At 39.4% G+C, this 19272-nt stretch overlaps 1 protein-coding gene across 6 annotated transcripts; it reads right to left on the bottom strand.

Moving 5' to 3' along the window:
• Positions 1-461: 461 nt before the first annotated feature.
• morc2 (MORC family CW-type zinc finger 2) lies at positions 462-19062 on the bottom strand. 6 transcript variants are annotated; one of them, XM_030737828.1, is made up of 28 exons: positions 18955-19062; positions 18101-18249; positions 16769-16822; positions 16628-16662; positions 16464-16532; positions 16253-16343; positions 16053-16161; positions 13347-13506; positions 13092-13203; positions 10581-10706; positions 10420-10499; positions 10254-10336; positions 9057-9142; positions 8493-8633; positions 8252-8406; positions 7718-7846; positions 7507-7612; positions 5694-5826; positions 5525-5608; positions 4683-4934; positions 4330-4566; positions 3663-3776; positions 3287-3344; positions 3061-3199; positions 2801-2968; positions 2584-2677; positions 1463-1651; positions 462-1357 (listed from the first exon to the last, which is right to left on the bottom strand). In XM_030737828.1, exons 2-28 carry the CDS (start codon positions 18166-18168, stop codon positions 1289-1291), a joined length of 3141 nt encoding a protein of 1046 aa, XP_030593688.1. In that variant the 5' UTR covers positions 18169-18249; positions 18955-19062; the 3' UTR covers positions 462-1288. The 6 variants fall into 6 exon arrangements, with proteins under 6 accessions (XP_030593688.1, XP_030593685.1, XP_030593684.1 ...); XM_030737825.1 differs by having other exon boundaries at positions 18882-18970; XM_030737824.1 differs by having other exon boundaries at positions 18830-18968.
• Between the last annotated feature and the right edge of the window lie 210 nt (positions 19063-19272).

Raw genomic sequence — 19272 nt, 5'->3', positions numbered from 1 at the left:
AGAGGCATGATTTCTACAGTCACTCCTATATTTAAAGGGGACCTAGTACGTGCATTTCCAGCACAATAAAGTTATTATTCTTGGATCACAAAGCCATCTTCCTACTGACTGGCATTCCCTCACAAACAAAGGTTTGGCCAGCAGGTGGGTGGGGCTGTGCAAAAAAATCCCCACCCACTTGCTGTTCATTATTCCCCTTTTGTCTCACTGATATAAAACCAAGTGTAAGAAAACCATGTGGACTCAAGCATTTCGAGCAGTCTGACATCAAGTATTTGTAAAATAAAAAAAAATAATCCACAGAATATAATGCTCAAAGTAACACAAATAAAACTGATTATTTTTTTTTACTGTCATGGTAACAAATCTTGTTCTGACAGTAACATTTACTTAAATCCAAATGCAAATTTCCTACCACTAATATTTTACTATAGACAACATACTAACAACACAATGTGCTGCTGAACCAGTTTTATTGTTTTAAGTAAAGGTTTGTCAAAAATACAGAATCCTTTGTTCTGATCAGAACATAAAGACTGAAAGCATGCACCGTTTAATAAAACATTTCTATGACAGGTTAAAAATCTGGTTGAAAAGAAGGACACAGGCACTGAATAATTATTAAACAATTCTGCATTTAACCATATTTTCCTTCTGAAAATAAACAGAACAGTCAAAGCTTAAATGAAGAAGGAATTTAAAGGAACAATAAACATACTGATATAACCCAGTAAATAGCTCTTGTTTATGGATGAAGCACATCTCCCAACTGTAAAAGATGAACCTGGTTTTCTGTCCAGGATGGAGAGAGAAATGGGAACACTGATGTGTTTTTAGTGTACAAAAAATAAAAGTAACTGTTTACCTACGGGCTCCAGTAAAGAACAGAGACCAGTTAAGCCCAAGTCTTTAGTGTGAAAATGTCACATGACAATGGACCAAAATGAAGAATGTAGTTTGTCACAACAACAGTTGACTATATAAAAGAGAGCATACACTGCATTAAACATACAAATTATTTAACAGCTTAACCAGGATAGCATGTTTTAAACATAGGTTAACATATGTAAGCAGGTACTAAAATGGGACAAAATAAAACCACAGGCTGAGGCTACCAACAATGAAAGCCTAAAAAGACAAACCAGTTACAAACTGATTCAACACATGGAGGGTTCAATGAAAACATCCCCAAATATTCACAGCCAACTGCACACAAGAGTGGGTCCTTGGTGAGTTGCAATATTAGCCAGTCTGTTAATGTTCACATACTCCATTTTATATGCCTTCTTTAATCACCCTTTGTAAGGAGGTCTTCTATGTAAGCATCAAGTTCATCATCCGTGTTTATGTCAATATCCTGTAAGTGGAGGGGAAAAAAGGCAGGATAATCATTCACTTTCTGGAGAGGTCTGAGTGTCAGTAATGTGCAAATTCATGAGCAGCACAGATTAAGCAGTGTTACCTCTTGTACTTTCTGCAGAAGTGCTACAATGTTTGTCCGGAGTTTCTGTAATTTCTCGTCTGCCTCCTTTAGTTTGAGCTCAGTGTTGTTGCTTTTCTCCTCCACAGCTTTGGCCCTGGCATCAGCTCTGCTCTGGTATGAATTACACAGTGACTGGAGACCTGACTCATACTGCTGGAAATATTCTTTCTAAATGGAGAACAAAAACAAAATCATCAATACAGATATGCAATACAACTGACAAGAAAGCACAGCAGTTCACATATCATTTCAATGGTCAATGTGTACTATTGCTGGAGACAGTCCATTTTGCATCAGATACAGGCCACTCGCTAGTTATTTTGTTCATTTCAATGTAAAACTATTTTTTTTAGTGTAGGTTCATCTCACACCCAAGGATCTATTTTCTGGCACTTCTCCGGGTTCACGGAGCAGACTAAGCAGCAGAGTTGGACAGACCGAACTCTTCCCAGCCACCTCGCTGGGCATGCTCTGTGGTCTCCACCCAGTTGGATATGCCTGTAAAGTTACACCTCTCCTAGGAGGCGCCCTGGAGGCATCCTGATAAGTTGCCTGAAACACCTCAGCTTGGCTTCTTTTGATGTAGTTGAGTAGTGCCTCTACTCTGAGACCCTTTCTGAATGACTGAACTCCTCACCCTCTCTCTTAGGGAAGGAAAAGACACCCTGTGGAGAAAGCTCATTTCCACCACTTGTAACCAGTCTCATTCTTTCCATCACTACTCACAGCTTGTGGCCATAGATGAGGGTGGGAAGGTAGATAGACTGGTAAATACACAGCTCAGTTTTCACTCTCTTCATGACAGACAGATACAACAAGCACATTATTGCAGAGACTGCTCCTTCCTTCCCACCGTCATGACTATCAAACCTTCAACCTTCTATTGTTCTCATTCTTATTGTCCTTCCATAATTTATTACTGTTTTGTACTGATTTATGTATCTCTTTTTTCTGATATAATTGTTGACAGTTTGTATTTTAATTTTCTATACACTGTTTTCCTGTCTTTGTGTTTGAATTTAGCACTCTGCTTTTACTTGTCTGTCACAACACTTTGTAAACTGTTTTTAAAAGGTGCTCTACAAATAAAGTTATCTCACCAAAGGAAAGGCAACCAGCTCCTCGGCTGTCATGCTATTAACATCGTCCTTTGGAATCCGAAAAGCAGGAGGGAAGAAGTAACGCAGCATTGTTCTGGAAACATGAAGAGTACAGTAAACACACAGCAGAGCTAAGAGACTTTAATGAGGAATGATATTGAAACTGTCAGAATATAAAAAAGTGTGTTATAACATTTAATCATTGTAACCAGCGCACCTCAACATGGCAACCAGGTTGTCAGTCACCTCTCGGCTGGTTCCTGGCTGAGTAGTGTCTGGCTCCATGGGTGCCGGACCCTTCTCTGTCTCCTGTTGGGTGTCAGGTGTCTGAGAGATTGGAGATGGTGGCCGCATCAGCCGGACTTCATCACTACCCTTAAATACCCTAACAGAGACATACACACATGTATAGGATTTTAATCATCTGGCATGTAAACAAACATGTTCAGACAGCAGTGTTCGCAGACTGCATCTTACCATCGATCTTTAGGGGTGGATCGAGGTACATAGTCAAATTTAACTTTCCAACGGACACTTTGTTTATTCGCCTCCACAGCGATGACTTTGCCAGTATACCACTCCTTATTGACACGTACTTCAACCAGCAGACCCTTATCTGGAGAAGAAAATGCAAAGGTGGAAAATCCTCCTTTTCCAGTTCTTTATGTGATACATGCCAGTATAGGGTGGGCCATCATCTCACCTTTCTGAGCATTTTTAGTGTCGTTTTCTGGTTCCTGTTGTTGAGATTTATCAGGTGCCTGTAAAAAACCAACAAAATATGACCACAACAGTAAGAGTAAAAACTCACTGAAAAGGAAGGTGGGTTAGAGGAAGTCTTTAACAACTCTTCTTCAAAGAGGTGGAAGTGAATGGCATGCGTGGTTATAAAGAGAACTGTTATTAGTATGTTAGTAAGAGGACTGCTGCAGTTTTGCAAAGACTGCTAGAAAATCAAATGTTAATCTGATACTAAACTACATGAGTTGAAAAGATAAGTTTTGATGGTTAGAAATTGGGAGCAAAGACACGGCCCCAGCTTGACTTGACGGTAGAAGAGAAGGACCCAGTAAAGCTACCTTTTCTTTAGCCCCGTGTGCAGAAAGGGATTTAAGGGCAGAGGATGATGTTGTTGGTGCCTGCCGTGTAGGGGCAGACACTCCTTTCTTCATAAGGTGAGCGAGTGTTTTAACCTGCAAGGTCAATAGCAAAGGGGTTCTGATCGGAGGTTCAATACCTTGATGGGCAACTCAGGAATACCCATATTCCCTTAAGAGTCACAAGCAGGAGTCTAAGACACTTTAACTGCCGTTACTTTGAGTTCAGACGCCATTAAGCAAGCGAGCAGTATGAGTGAAGCTTTTGCATAATTGGAATATAATTAATTTAAAACTATGACAGACTTCACCTTGAATGAATGCAGACATTATGATACTGTAATCATACAAGCACTTCCAAGTCCATCCATTAACTTTTCCACTGCATCAATTAAATTAATTTTTCATATAGCAAAAGTGGTACCAGGGGAGCAAAGGCAAAAGTCTGAAAGCTGAGAAATTGCATTTCACAGCCAACATGTGGTTATTATGAAAATTTCACTTGCACTGTTGCGTTACTGGCGGCACATTTGAAACACGCTCAGTGTTAAAGGGTTAACCATCATCATTTGATGTGCAATAGTTTTCCACAGCTGTAACATACTTTCAGTAGAATTACACATCTGCAATGCTTGTCTCTCTTGTTTACCTCATCCAACTTTCCACGTTTGGGAGGCGGGGCCTTCTCTACCACTTTACCACGGTTACTGGCAGCAGCAGCCATCTTGGATTTTTTTGTCTGTGGTTCTTCTTCACTCTCCTCGCTGCCTTCTTCTTCTTCTTCCTCCTCCTCTTCCTCCTCCTCTTCTTCACTCTCCTCCTGCTCTAGTATTCTCTTGCGCTGTCCAGCAGCTGCTGGTTTGGCAGGTGTAGCTTTGGTGGATGCCTACATGAGGAGACAGCTTTCTGTATTTTACACTGCTTTAAGGCTGGATCGATACTTGCAACCATATCAAATACTTTCACAACAAAACTTTTTATTCAATCAAGCCTGTAACATACCCGCAAGTTGCGGCTGGCTGGAGGTGTTTTGGCAGTAGCTTTGGGTACAGGTTTTGCTGCAGGTGGAGGAGGTTTTGCTGCAGCTCTGGACCTTGATGGCTCAACCTTTGGTGGAGGAGTTGGTGGGGCAGGTGTTCGGCTGGGGCGCTGAGAAGCTGTACGTCCTGGTGGGGCACTCGGGGCATTTTTGAGGTGAGCTGGGAGTGGTGGGGAGCGTGGGCGTGTTATAGACCTTTCAGAAGACCTAGTTGCCTGAATTGGCAACATGTGAAAGGAGACAAAACTATTGTTTCAAGGTGATAACAATTTTTTAAAAAAAGAAAAAAGAAGCTCACCATCAAAAGCAGCGTTTGTAGTTACTATGTACTTAAGCCTTTTGAGAAGTCTCTAGTGATTAACCAGATATTAGCCAAGAAGAACAGGCGTTTGTCCATAGTCTGATTCTTTTACAGTGCATATATATATATATATATATATATATATATATATATATATATATATATATATATATATATATATATATATATATATATATATATATATAAATAAAATAAATAAATAAAAAGAAGCATACCTGTGATGTTGGAAAAAAACAAGTCAAAAGTTTCTTCTTTAATCATTATAAAAATGATCATAAAAATGTTTAAACCAATGCAGTTTTCCTGTTACTGCTCATATGTGCAGTGATATTAGAATCAGAAATACATATACAATATGTAAAGAGTTAAATAGTAATTTGAGATATATATTACTTATGAAAGCTTAAAACCTAACTGGTCACTGTGAAGAAAGAAAAACTGGTCCAGAATGAAGTACAGTATGGTTTTTTTTGGTTTTTTTACCTGAGAGGAACTCTCGGTCGGTTTCATGCTGACCTCCAATGGAAGCTTTTTTATATCTGCTGCAGATTTGACAGTGCTGGTTTTCTGGCAGCAACAAACAGAATACACTTGTAATGATATACACAAATTGGAGAGAGATAAAAAACACAGCAACAGACGGCCGAGTTACCTGCAAGGCCTCCAGCTTCTCCTGCTGCTGTTTGATTTTCTCTGCTAGCTCCTTCTGTTTATCTTCAGCTGTTAGCTTATCTTTCTTTAAAACCCCACATGGGAGATTCTGTTTCTGCTCAGGTGCATCACATCTAAAAACACAATTTACAAACATTATATAAAGCCATGCATATAGAACATATATATTATATGCTAGTATGTAATTTCTCATTGCACAAACACTTCAGCTAATATAACAAATCCTAATCCTGAATTTCAGATTGTCTTCACAAATACAAACACACACATGCACATATTAATACCAGCTCTATCACTTTTTCCAAAGTGGGTTGACAACTTTGCAGCACCCACATAGTCCTGCCTCCTCTCACTCAGAGTCAGTGCTGTCTTTAATCTTGTTATTTATCATATTATAGGTTGGGAGGGGGGACTATGCTAAATCTTCCCTGACCACATTCATGTTTGCACTGCAGCCTCTCTTCTCAGCACAAAAGGCACCTGTGGCAAAAGTGAACCCACTCAGCAGCTACCCTTATTACTGTGAAGGCACTCAAAATCTTCACAAAGCTAAGTAATTGATAACACTGGCTGCCATCCATCACCAGTATGTTCAACTCCAGCACACTTGATGGGCTGATATGCACATTGTTACAAAGAAGCTGTAGGCTAACAGCCTTATGGGCTCGACACACGGGGAGCGACAAACGACAGCGACGAATGGGTCGCATCGCCACTGGGGTGAAACCGAACACACGGGACGCGATAGCGACGGCAGCTTTGCGAATCGCGCTCTTACGTCACTCGTCTCCAAGAAATGTGATTGGTTATGAAACTGGAGGGATTTAGACATTTTCAAAGCAGTCCGTGTCAGACACGGCAATAAAGATGAGGAGTCTGAAGATTTTATTGGAACTGACAGAAATCTTGCTGTTAAGTCTCCTCTACAAAAGAAAAAGACAACCTCGCGTTCATCCTATATTAGCACAAAAGTCCTCTCTATCCGTCTGTTTAACGTTAGTCTTGCACCAACACGTTCTCATATGGCTGCCTTTTATGTTTAACTCGATAATCACTGCGTGAAGTGTCATATAATATAGGAAAGTCAAACAGCTAAAACGATGCTTTCCTTCCTGCTGAAAGTGGTTGCAGACTGCAGTGTGTAGCATACTCTTCGCTCATTGGTCAGTCAATGAAACTCTTGCTGATTGGTTTAGTGCCACGCGACAGCGACAAAAGTAGAACATTTTCCAACTTTGTTGTGTCGCGTCGCCTGGTCGCGTGTGCACGTCTACGTGTACGAGCTCGAAATTTCACATGCACGAACGTCGCCGGTCGCTTAGCTGGAGGAGGGCAAGCGATTGTCGCCTCATCGCGCAAGCTCCATAGGAAATGAATGGAGAGCGAGCGACGTCGGTCCCCGTGTGTCGAGCCCCTTACTTGCCAAGTATTTTCAGTTTCTAATCAGACTGTGGTCTCTTCCTTCAATGAAGAAGCACAAGATGATCTTTCTAAGCTCCATTCAGTAGTTTTCAGTTGAGCTACTACGATAATGTCATCACTATCCTGTTGTAACCATTTCTGCTGCTTCTCTATATAGAAACAATTTAGTTGTATAACTTAATTATAATTCTGTTGTAAATTGAATTATTTTTAAATTATGCTAAAAACAGTTATTTTGCAATCAAAAACAACATATAAGTACAACAATTAAAAAAAAAAAAAAAAAAAACGATGCCTGCTGTGCTAAGTGAGATAAGCAGTTACAGAATGAATGTACTGAAGTTATCCGAAAACCCTCATTGTGGTCCTACCTGTCTTGGGTGCTGTCAGGGTTCATGAGACACACCCAACTGTCTGGGTAGCGTTTGTCCACCGCATCCATCTGGAAAGGCAGCGTTCTCCACTTTAAACATTTATCTTAAACAAAACAAAAGAAAAAGAAAAATCAGCATAATCAGAGAGTGAGTTTATTGCAGAAACATGAGATACAGCAAGTCCTCTATGTATGTGTGCATAATTTACCACACTGAATAGTAAGTGGTATCTCCATGGCACGACGTCTCTTGTATCTCAACTCTGATGATGGAGGTGCAGACCAGCTGGCAGACAAATATCCAAACTCATCCCAGAACTTCACTATGCCTTTCTGTGCTGCATGACAAACACAGGTGTGGATATGAGATCAAAGTAAATATTGCTGCATAGAATCATTTGTTATAATTAAATCAAGTTGTTAATTAATTAATTTTTTTTTTTTTTTTTTTTTTTTTTAAAGGAAAACAGCCCTTAATGCAGCTGTAATGAAACTTGCATCTTCACTGCTGACTCAAACATTTCTCTATCCCTGTCTATCTCTCGCTTCCTGCCACCTGTATCAAAAAGGAATGTCCTGAGTCAAGATCATCTCAAAGTTTAGTACTCTTCAGAGACCGGCAGATCAACAACAGTGATTACAACTGTATCTGAATTTTCTAACTTTGTAGCAGGATAATCCAGCGATCATAGAACATGCTTCCAGGAGAGTGGAGGGAAATCCAGCAATTGTGGAAAACCTACCAATGTTGGTGTCCTTCCAGTACTGAGCCAGATGCTCCCCCATGGATTTAAGTAAATGTCGATATTCTTTAGCATCTGCAAAGTCTTGTTTGTTGTGAGTAGGCTCTAGAACTAAATATGGGACATCCACTACTCCAACCACACCACCACATGCCCTAAGACACACAAACCAAATAACTGGTAAATAATACAACATAATCATTTATTGCCACTTTTCAGTCTTTAATTGCATTTTACTTACATGCCTCCCTCCAGTTGAGGACCAGTCTTTTCATACATCTTGATGAGACGAGAGCAGTTGTACACAAACATCCCATCCAGGTCACGCTGTTCAATGTTCACTCCAAATATAAAATTCAACTCCTTGGGCTCCTTTAATGCTCTGAAGTACAATGAAGAAATGTAGATTGAGAAGACACATATGGAAAAATAAACGTATCCACCAAAATTTACAGAGTTTTGTTTAGGTGAATTTTTCACGGCACAAAACAACAACAGAACACAGTATGTATAATACATAAAATTGACACATGAATTATTCTGGTCAGCAAAACAGCTGGGATAGGCTCCAGCCCCCCAACAACCCTGAACAGGATAAGCAGAAGAGAATGGATAGATAACTCTTAATTAAAGGTCATTTTTTTTATATACAGTACCAGTCAAAAGTTTGGATACATGCATCCATTCACATGAATGGGTAAGTTTGTCCAAACCTTTGACTGGAACTGTATATTACCAACCAATAGGAGGATCAGGGTTTTAACAGCTTATAATCTACAAGGTCTGGCATTTCTGTTAATCATACTTTTGTTTGGCTTCAAGAATCCTTTTTTTCATGTCAGCATCCCTTCGTAGCATCATGGCTGCATCTTGAACCTTTCTCAGAATTGCCTGGCAGAGAAAAAGGAGGGAAACGTCAGTAATTAAGAAATTTATCAAAAATACCAGCATTTTGGGGGGTTGTGCTGTAGTGTAGAGAGAGAGAGCTATGTGTGTCCTGTTTTGAGCACAAATATTTTTTATCCATGTCCAAACACTACCATGCCATGTCAGAACATGTGGACATAAATCTTCTTTTTAATGAGGCTGATTAAGACTGCACATACAAGCACCCTAACATAAAGGCAAAAGGACACTGACAAACACATTTCCTCCATTTATGAGGCAGCAATCATTCTTCTTTAATAAAAAAGTTTATTCTGGCCTATTTCTTCTCTAATTTCCTAAAAGTGCATTTTTACCCATATCTGTAACTGTAAAACTGTATGCTTTATTTGTTTCAGAAAACTATCTGAGGTTGATGTACAGTATATGGTTTTTGCAATGCATCCCTGTGAGCTTTGAGAAACATCCAGGCACTTTAAGGTCTTAGGCCTGAATTATGCTTCTGCGTTGGGCCTATGTATGTAACCGGAAATCCCTCTGAACCCTATTTCGCAACCTATGACATAACCTGACGTGCACCTCTTGAGAAACGTAACTACATATCGGGTCGACGCAGCCTGCAAGGATTGTGATTACAGCGTAGGGTTCAGGGGGGACTTCCGGTTATGTATGTAGGCCCGGCAAAGACCCGACGAAGAAGCATAATTCAGGCTTTAACAGTCTTCAGCACTGTGCCAATTACTTTGTCACGTCCACACTTGTCAATGCTCCTAAGTGTGTACATTAAATAGAGCCAGTGTCAAACCAGCCTTTTTTCAGCATCTGTGGCACTGCTCACCTCTTCCAAGTCTTCTCCAGTCTCGCATCAACAGACCAACTTTAAAATACTACACTTGGCTTATAAAACACCATATATTTAATCTTAATCTATTTTTTGTCTTTATTTCCTTGTGTTTCTTTAAAATTTGCCTTTATGACTTAAGTGTTTTATGTAAAGCACTTTGTCTTGGTTTGTCATTAACTAGTGCTATACAAATAAACTGGCCTTGCCTAAAACCTACTTTACATAAACACTGCACAGCTGCACTTGGCAACCAAAATCTTTCCTTTAGCTTACCCGTGAGTCTTTTGATAGGTCATCTCCTAACCTGGCCTCCAAAGAAATGCGCTTACTCTCCGCCTCTCTGGCCTTCTCCTCCGCTGAAATACACACCGCATTATTGTCAAGTCAACTAAAGCTAAAGCAAACTTTAATTTGCAGGATGAATAAAATACTGGCTCACCAATCTTTGCAAGATGATCAGCTTTCTTCACTTCTTGCTCAGCACGGGTTTTGAACCGAGTTGATGAGTATTTATAACACCTTTAAACAAAAAAGAAAGTCAAAGTGTGATCACTGGAATAAAGAAGTTAGACACAGTGTATATGTGCATTACTGTATTACCTTGGTTTATAAAGACAGCAGGAAAGTCTCTTAGTCCTGACTTTATGACCCTGGATAAAAATCCTCATGCGTGGGTCAATGTACAAAACAGCTGCATACGCCCTGAACGACCTCTTCTCTGGCTTCCTGTGAACAGGAGGGTGTGAATCAGACATGATGTCATACAACTATTTTTACTGCTTTGTGGTTTTCTTCCTTCTCCAACTAGTCAACTTGGGGTTGCATCCATGTCTGTACAGACTACAGGGCTGTACCTTTAGACAATGATCAATGGAATTGCTGATGTTAAAACAGGGTTTATAGAGGAATCCTAGAGTTCAATTTACTATCTTTTACTACCTATTTTTACTACCTCTAAAATATTTTTACTACCAGCACAAAATCGAGCAGCAGCTTTTTTGGGGGTAGCGGTGGATTCACAGCACTAAGCCATGTAAGATGATCGCCCATCTCTCACCAAAGACAAAACTTTATCCCACTTACTTGAAGGTGTAACTGTGACTTTGTCTTGACTAAGACCTCATACACATTAATATTCCAAACACATTTCAAAAAGTGGCACAGTGGGTAGGCGCTTGCCTTGCAGCCGGCGGGTTGCTGGTTTGAGTCCCTGTCCGTGCACTGCGTTGTGTTAAACCGCATTGCCTTACAGTAACGCCAGTCTCTGGCTGCATGACCACAGATGCTCGTCTCTGTATGAGTGATCTGGAACAATCATTTTGTTGTGTGCCTTGTGCGCACAATGACAATGAGTTGAATCTATCTAAATTTGCTTTTTTAAGAATATAAACAAAATGCAATGAAATTCAAATTTCACAAGCTGATTATTTATTTTCCAATAGAATATTGGAATACTGGTTTGCTGCTGAGGTGTGACGGCAATACTTGTGGTCGTAGCTGACCTTGAGGTTGCAGTTGCAGTGCTTTGTGTAGCACCAAAAAACAAAATAGGGATCTGCTCCCCACATACACGAATCCACTGCTATTGAATGGTGGATGCTCGGTGTGATTTGATCGCCGTCACACCGTTTCAGGTGTGTGTGTGTGTTTATCCAACGCCTCTCGATCATTCCCCATAACCGGCTTAACCTCTGGGGTCCGGGGTATATTTGGCCATTTTTGACTACTTTTGTTTTTAGCTTCATAGCTTCACAAATTATTTATGCCACCTCAAAAAACAGTTTCTGTCCTCCACAAGACTGAGGGGCCCATCACAGGCAAAACTTGACAGTAATGTTTCGCTTTTACCACTTTTTCACCTGCTCCTCAGCAGCCAAATGCACCCAAATGCATTGTGTTACCGCATAATTTTCTGATTGGTTGATAGGGGGCATTTTTTCCACCAACAGGAAGGAGTTTGTCAGGAATTATTTTGTTTTTATTAGCAAGCACTTCCTGTTAGCGAAACTCACGTTTTCGCCGTTTATTTTTGCACAAAACACGCATCGAAGCTGAGGACAATATACAGGAAAAAAGCATGGCATAAATTATTGGGCATAACTCTGGTTTTACTTGGCCTATTTACGTAATTTAAAAACTGGTACATAGTTTGACGTCTGCACTTTCGATTCATGGCAGCAGGGTCCCGATGCTACTTCATCTAAAATCGGCGATGTCATATTGACGCGCGGGTGCGTCCGTGTACTCCAGAGGGTTAAGCCAGTCTACATTCATGACTCCGCGCATCAATTTCAGAGCCTGTACTTTTTTACTTTTACTTGAGTACAGAAGTTGAATCAGTACTTCAACTTTTACCAGAGTAGTTTTTAACACAAGTACTTGTACTTCTACTTAAGTACAGAATGTCAGTACTTTGGCCACCACTGCTGCTGAGTAGTTATATTTCTATATAGATCTTATAGTTAAACGAACTTAAAACAAAAAGTCTGCATCAATGGAAACATCAAAATATATTGAAGGGGTGATGAAAAATTTACTACCAAGTCAAATTCTGTTTACTACCTTTTACCAGCCTAAATTTGACCTCATTTAATTTACTAATTTTTACTACCCTGCGGAAACCCTGTAAAAGCTTTCAGTAAAGATTTTTACATTTTTCTACATGATACATAGTTTGACTTAAAATAAAATATTAAACTTAGCTTGCTCTACCAGTATCCCCTGTGGATAAACACTTGATATACTGACAAGCATGTGCAGAAGGACATCAAATATTCTAAATCTGATTATGTAACTTAATTGAAACACACACACACACACACTCACAAAAACAACAACATTAACCAGCAGTTGTCTTACTTGCGAGCTGCACAGAATCCAAATGTATTACTGAATTATGGCCAAAATGTGTGTACTGAAGCCACTACATACATTTTGATCTTGAACTCTGACCACCAATATGTTTCAGTTCATCCTAACTGGACATTTGTGATAATTAAGTCACAAAAATGGGTGTGGGGTCACACTGACCACCAAAATCACACCCATTTACCTATAAGCCCAAGTGATAAATAGATGAATGGCAACACACCAAGTAACAACTACACTCACACTCCTTCAGCAGGTGTCCCAGCCATCAGGATGTCCTGGTGGTCTGTCTCTACATCCAGCTCTGGTTCTCCGTTGTCCATCAGCTTCAAATTATATATGATCACTAGTGTACCTTTAAATAACATAAAACACCACACCAAAAGTAAGCAACAATTATCAAAAAAATGCCATTACCAAGCAATGGAGCTCAAAATGGTTGCTAAATGGCCATAAAAACTAATCTCTTAACATGGAGGCACACATTTTAATGCTTACCACTGCTCCCTTCTATTTTGTTGAACTGTTCCATCAGCTGCTTTTCGTTTTTAAAAGGTGAGTATTTGAAGATCAGTTCTGTCTCTATGGCATACTTTTCTGGATCAGAAGTCAGAGGCTCCTTGGTCTTCAGATCCCAAGAGGGAAGAGGTACTATTACCTGTAGAGGTGGATGGGGGTGGGGGGTGGAAAAACCTTTAAGTATAACTGCCCAGAGGAGTTAACTTTCCTGGGCAGACTGAGAATACTGAATGTGACCTTAACCACATGATTTGCATTCCACAACATGTTGGGTAACTAAACCCCCAGATGACAAACAACACACATATTACACCATGTTCTTATCTATTAAAAAAAGAAAAAAACTCTAGCACTCTACTCCCCACAATTCAATAGCTTGTACAGCCACCTCTCAGCACTTCAATCAGGCTGAGATTTGAACTTTGACAAAGCCATTGCAACACTTGGTTCTTTTTTTCAGCCATTCCATTGTAAATTTGCTGCTGCAATTGGAATCATTGTTCTGCTGCATGACCAACCAGCCAGGCTTTATCAGTCAGACAGATGACCCCAGAATACTTTGGTATACAGAGGTCACCTCACTGACTCCAGGGGTTGTGGCTGCAAAATAAGCCCAAATCATCACCCCTCCACCACCATGCTTCACAGATGGTATGAAATGTTTGTGCTGGCTGACATGCCATATTTGGTTTTCAGTAAATGTGATGATATCATGGCCAAACTTCTCCACTCTGCTTTTGTATATCCAAAGGATATTGTTCCAGAAAACTTGTGGTTGGTTCAGATGCAACTTTGCAAATCTAAGCCAGGCTGTCATGTTCTCTTTAGAGGGAAGAGGATTTCTCCTGGTAACCCTTTCAAACAAGCCAAACTTTTTTAGTCTTTTTCTAATTGTACTGTCATGAACTTTATTATTTAACATACTATCTGAAGCCTGTAGACTTTGAGATGTAGTGCTTGGGGTTTTTGCAGTTTCTGAGGATATCTGACCTTGGGCTTAAGGTCAGACCAGCAAGAGTGTAGTTTCTCACACACTGCTTCTGCAATTTTACTTAGTTTTTGTTAAATAAGTTAAATAAGTAATGGTGTAATATGTGTTGAATATCATGGCAGATGAACACGTTTTACTAATCTGAGGTTTTATTTAACTAAGTTTAGAACCTTGAAAAAAAAAAAAAAACATGATGTTTTTATGTCCTGATGCATAAAACCTTAGAAATGAAACGGGGTGTCCTCTTTTTCACATTACTGTCTTATCACTGTCTTATCACTTGTCTTATCACAATGCAAATTCATTAAATGCAAAAATATATCACTGTGAACTTGATATTGCCTGTGACCTACACCAAACTATAATTATCACCTCATAGCCATCTCTTCCACAACCAGTCAAACTGCAGTTTACATCTATGACTATGGTTTTGTCAGGTCAATGTATGTAACGACTGAACAATGGGACATAATGTTGCTGCCAACAGATAAGCAAGATTACCCATCAGCTACTGTGTCTACATGTAAAAGGAGTTGACATGCACTGTCGTTGCAAGCATTATTGCATAATGGTAATCATTAATGTTAATATACGATTACATAATTATTTGTGATTGAGCAATACATTGCTAATCTGTAAATATTCTGAAACATTAGTCTTTTTAGGAACTATAGAGTAAAATAAGTAAACTACTCTAATCAAATTTAGTCAACAGTTGAATGCATTTCAACAATACACATTTTGCCAGTTTTTGTTCCACTATTCAGGGCTTTATTTCAGTAGGCTACTGTAAAATTTAGGCTGCAACAATTCATCGAGTAACTCAAATAACTCAATTATAAAAAAAAAATTAAAAAAATCGTTGACATAAATTTTTTGGTTCAATGCTTTGTTTAATCTACAACTCTGTAATGCTCAGGTGTCACCGTGTAAGTGCAAGGTTTCATTGCATGTCTGTATATAGGAGCACCCGTGTGAATATAAAGTATTAAAACATTAATCCCATGCAGCCCACAGTTTTTCAAGAAAACGACCGATAACACAACAGTAAAGATGCTTCTTACAGTATTCACCATTAAAACCTTCCCTGGGAAAAAGCTGGCAGGAGTCCTTCCATCAAACCACCTGATCAAAAAGCTCCCATGTCCAGAAAAGTGAACTTTTTAGCTGCTCCCATCCACCACCATTTGTTTTATACAGTGAAAAATCTACAGTAAAGTTACAGAAGTTAAAATAAAATATGTAGATGAGCTGTTAATATAGTCTGATACAATATTTTTATATTAGGAAGCCTGCTGAAGTCTGCTAACACACACACACACACACACGTGCGCGCGCGCGCACACACACACACACACACACACACACACACACACACACACACACACACACACACACACACACACACGAGTGTAGAAATCCATTGCAGTGATGGAGAACTTTACTGCTGCTAATGTGGGTGAAACGCTCCACTTACATGGAGACACCTGAGCTGTAGAGTTTAAACGAAGAATCGAAGCAACAAATTTGTGTCGAGGCCTTTTTGTAATCAAATTATTCGAGTTACTTGCGGAATCGTTGTAGCCCTAAATCAAAGCACACTTTGAAATTAATGTGTGGTGAGTGGCTACAGTATGACCCAACAACAACAACAACAACAAAAAAAATTAGCCCGTTTCACAGTTGGCACTGACCTCATCGAGTCCCTCCTCTTCATGGAAAGTCCGTGATAGGAAAAGACAAGTCAGCGTGTTGTTCTTTTTTGTGAACAAGATGAAGTCTTTTCCAATGCGCATAGAGCCCCTGTGGAAACACGTTTAAATTTCACATGAAAATGCTGAACTTCTAGAGTATAACTGCACAATTAATACCAAACAATCATAGAAGGACTCACGATTTCAGTCCATTTCCATACTGGCCAATCTGAGTGGACTCAGGAGACCGTTTGTTTGACTTTCCAAACTGAATCACATGGGTTGTCTCACCTAATAAAAAAAAAAAAGAAGTTGAAACACTCAAATTACACACTTTATAGAACCTCATAATGGTTCTACAAAAATAATATCCTTGCTATAAGTTGCCTCTAATAATTTAGTCAGACTTACTAGCATCCATCCCAATGCCGTCATCCAAAAAACAAAGCATATAGCCACCCCTCAACTCTTGTCTTTTTTCTGTCACAAAAACAGGAAATCAAAAGACAGATATTAAAAAAGAATAACCTAGTGGTTTCAGTATATCAAACAGGATGTTTTACTGTGAGGTGTACCTGTGTAGATGTCTATACGTGTGGCATTAGCATCTCTGTGAAAGAAATAAAATATGTAAGATTTTCTGCTCACTAGAAGAAAGATATCAGGCCAATGCAAGTTTTCCCAAACACTAGACTTTATCAAATTATTACAGTTACCTTGAATTGTCCACAAGCTCTGCCAAGGCTCCAAATAAGAACTCGTGGGTTGTTCTAAAATCAGATCACATATTTTATTAATACAGTAACAATTTACATGGGAAGTTCATTAGTGAATGAGGACATGCTTGTTGACAGCATCTCAACTCCGTAAATAGTCTATGTGTGGTTATTATTTAATTATAAAAACTGTAATTTCCACAAACTTATTAGGAAATATGTGTCAGTATAAAATTAAGCACTGTCAGTTAAGTATGCATTTCCTGGCTAACTGTAAAACTATAAGCCCATCTTCAAGGACTGATTATCCACCCTTCACATGACAGTAAGCATTTTTTTCTGTATTACCACATACTGAAAATACTGTATTATGACAAAAGAACAACAAAGGATTTACCCTGAACATAAGCCACACATACACTGAACATAACATACAATACAAACGTAAAACGTTTTCTTTTTTTTCTGTGTCATTACTGATCAAACTGAGTGATAAATGCTGGCAAGGAACCAACATTGCATGCTTTTTTTTTTTTGACTGACTGAAGCAAGCACTATTATCTTCATTTCAACATGTGTGGTGTGGCCACACTAACAAGACTATAATCCTCCACCTTTTCTCCTGACTGTTTTGAACCTTATCTTTTAAGTACATACAGTACCAGTCAAAAGTTTTGACACACCCATTGGGTGAGTGTGTCCAAACCTTTGACTGGTATTGTACTATACCCCATGTCATGTACACCAGCATGGAACACCAGCATATGCCTAACAAATTTGTTGTAGTATTTCTATCAGCTGATAGTAATGATGATGTAATATAATTTTTTCCCTGGGCCAAATAAGTGAAAAAAGAATACATTACAAAAACCTAAACACAATAAGCAAAAAAAAAAAAAAAGTATTAGCATCAGCTATTAACCAAATTGAAAAACTAAACATCAGTATAGGCCTCGAATCGTGCATGCGTACAGACAGAGTAGAAAGTATTTCTGATGGCTGGTGAATATTTTAAATATAAAATGGCATGCAACAAAATGAGGAGAAAAAGTTCCCCTCTTCTTTCAGTACAACATCTTATTGTCTATTCAACAAGCCATTAGTCTGGCATAGAGACAGTGTAAATAAGAGATACAGTGTTGAAAAGCATCAACAGAAACATTTCTGGGCACTGTTTTGCTGTAGGTTTTTCAGCCATCTTGCAAAAACAAGTATGCTGTGTGAGCTGTATGCAGTGAGTTGGAGGTCAGTATTATTTGTTAGTTCTAGCTCTAATTCTGTGTAGCGTTAAGTTCTTAAATGCATATTAATTGCCAAAAAATTGGTACTTACGAATTTGTGTGCAGGTACTCAAAAGTAAGCTGAGCCCTGCTCAGACTGCTGTAGCTGGAGTAGGCCATGGCCACTCACAACTGTTAACTATGAACTTCCTGGTCACCTCCTCGTCTTCTTGCTGACCGACGAAGCCCTACTAGTTCATTCTAAAAAAGGAAAGAAACGATCATAAATCCTGCTGATTTATCTGCACGCGTCCTCAATCCACTGACTGACATCCCGGACATGGCCTGACATTAGCTAGTGTTTACAATTTGCAACAAGTCAGAGGAGACACTCCTGTGTAATTACAAGCCACTCCGCAGGTGAAGGTACCAGCAAGTACCACGTGGGAGGCCTGCTGAGGAACAACAAAATGTTATGATCAAAGCAAAGAGCGTCTTCAGGCGCGGCGTTAGCTGTGAAGACATTAACGTGCATTCACCTGAGCATAAGTCAGCTCTATGCCTGGCTGGGTTTCTTTAAAATATGACTAAGTCATATGATTACAACAACATGATTACAACGGTTCAGACAGTATACTGCAACTGTTATCAACGGCTAACATTAGCAGCTAACCGACATTAGCGCTGGAATGTTTGAGGAAACGGCAGCTAGCTAGCGGTACACTCTGGGAAGATAAAGCCAGCGTTAGCTTTCCACGACTCTGCCAAGCGCTTTCATAAGCCGCCAACTTTGCACGGACTCCTCTCTAATATAGTTAGTCCAAATACAACATAACGTTACGTTTTGTTTTCCTTGACATAAGCAATCCCCGAGGCCGCGAAGATCCAACTACCTCAACGTCGATGGTTAGGTCTTTACTTTCCCCCTGGTCTGCGCAAATCCCGCCTCTATTTTTCGATACTCACCCAATAGCTGTGGACAATAGGAAGGCACCGTGTTATGATTCTAACCGATGATTGGACGACATCTCGATACGTAGATGAAATAACATACCGGTGCACCAGTCCGCTGGGGCCTCCGGAGAGCTTCAGAAGTTCATCACTTTCAGCTCTTAAGTTTTACCTTAAAATGAAAAGTATACTCACGGGTAAAAATCATAAACACTAATAATATGAAATCAAATAATGAAGATACAGTCAATAACTGAAAGAGCTGACTAAATAAATAAAAATGGGCATGCTTCAACAAAGGTTACAATGGCATAACATAATGCCAGGATGTCA

The sequence above is a fragment of the Archocentrus centrarchus genome, chromosome 9 (genome assembly GCF_007364275.1).
Source record: "Archocentrus centrarchus isolate MPI-CPG fArcCen1 chromosome 9, fArcCen1, whole genome shotgun sequence".
Lineage (NCBI taxonomy): Eukaryota > Metazoa > Chordata > Actinopteri > Cichliformes > Cichlidae > Archocentrus > Archocentrus centrarchus.
Note: the sequence above shows the minus strand (reverse complement) of the source record. Positions and strands in the feature narration are given on the sequence as shown.

Bases quoted from the DNA above. Each gene is read 5' to 3' on its own strand.
- morc2 (XM_030737828.1), bottom strand. From the start codon at position 18,168: ATGGCCTACTCCAGCTACAGCAGTCTGAGCAGGGCTCAGCTTACTTTT. The intron at 16,663-16,768 runs GTAACTGTAATA...TTTCTTTCACAG, and splicing joins GAGCTTGTGGACAATTCAAG to AGATGCTAATGCCACACGTA. The intron at 16,533-16,627 runs GTACACCTCACA...TTTTTGTGACAG, and splicing joins ACGTATAGACATCTACACAG to AAAAAAGACAAGAGTTGAGG.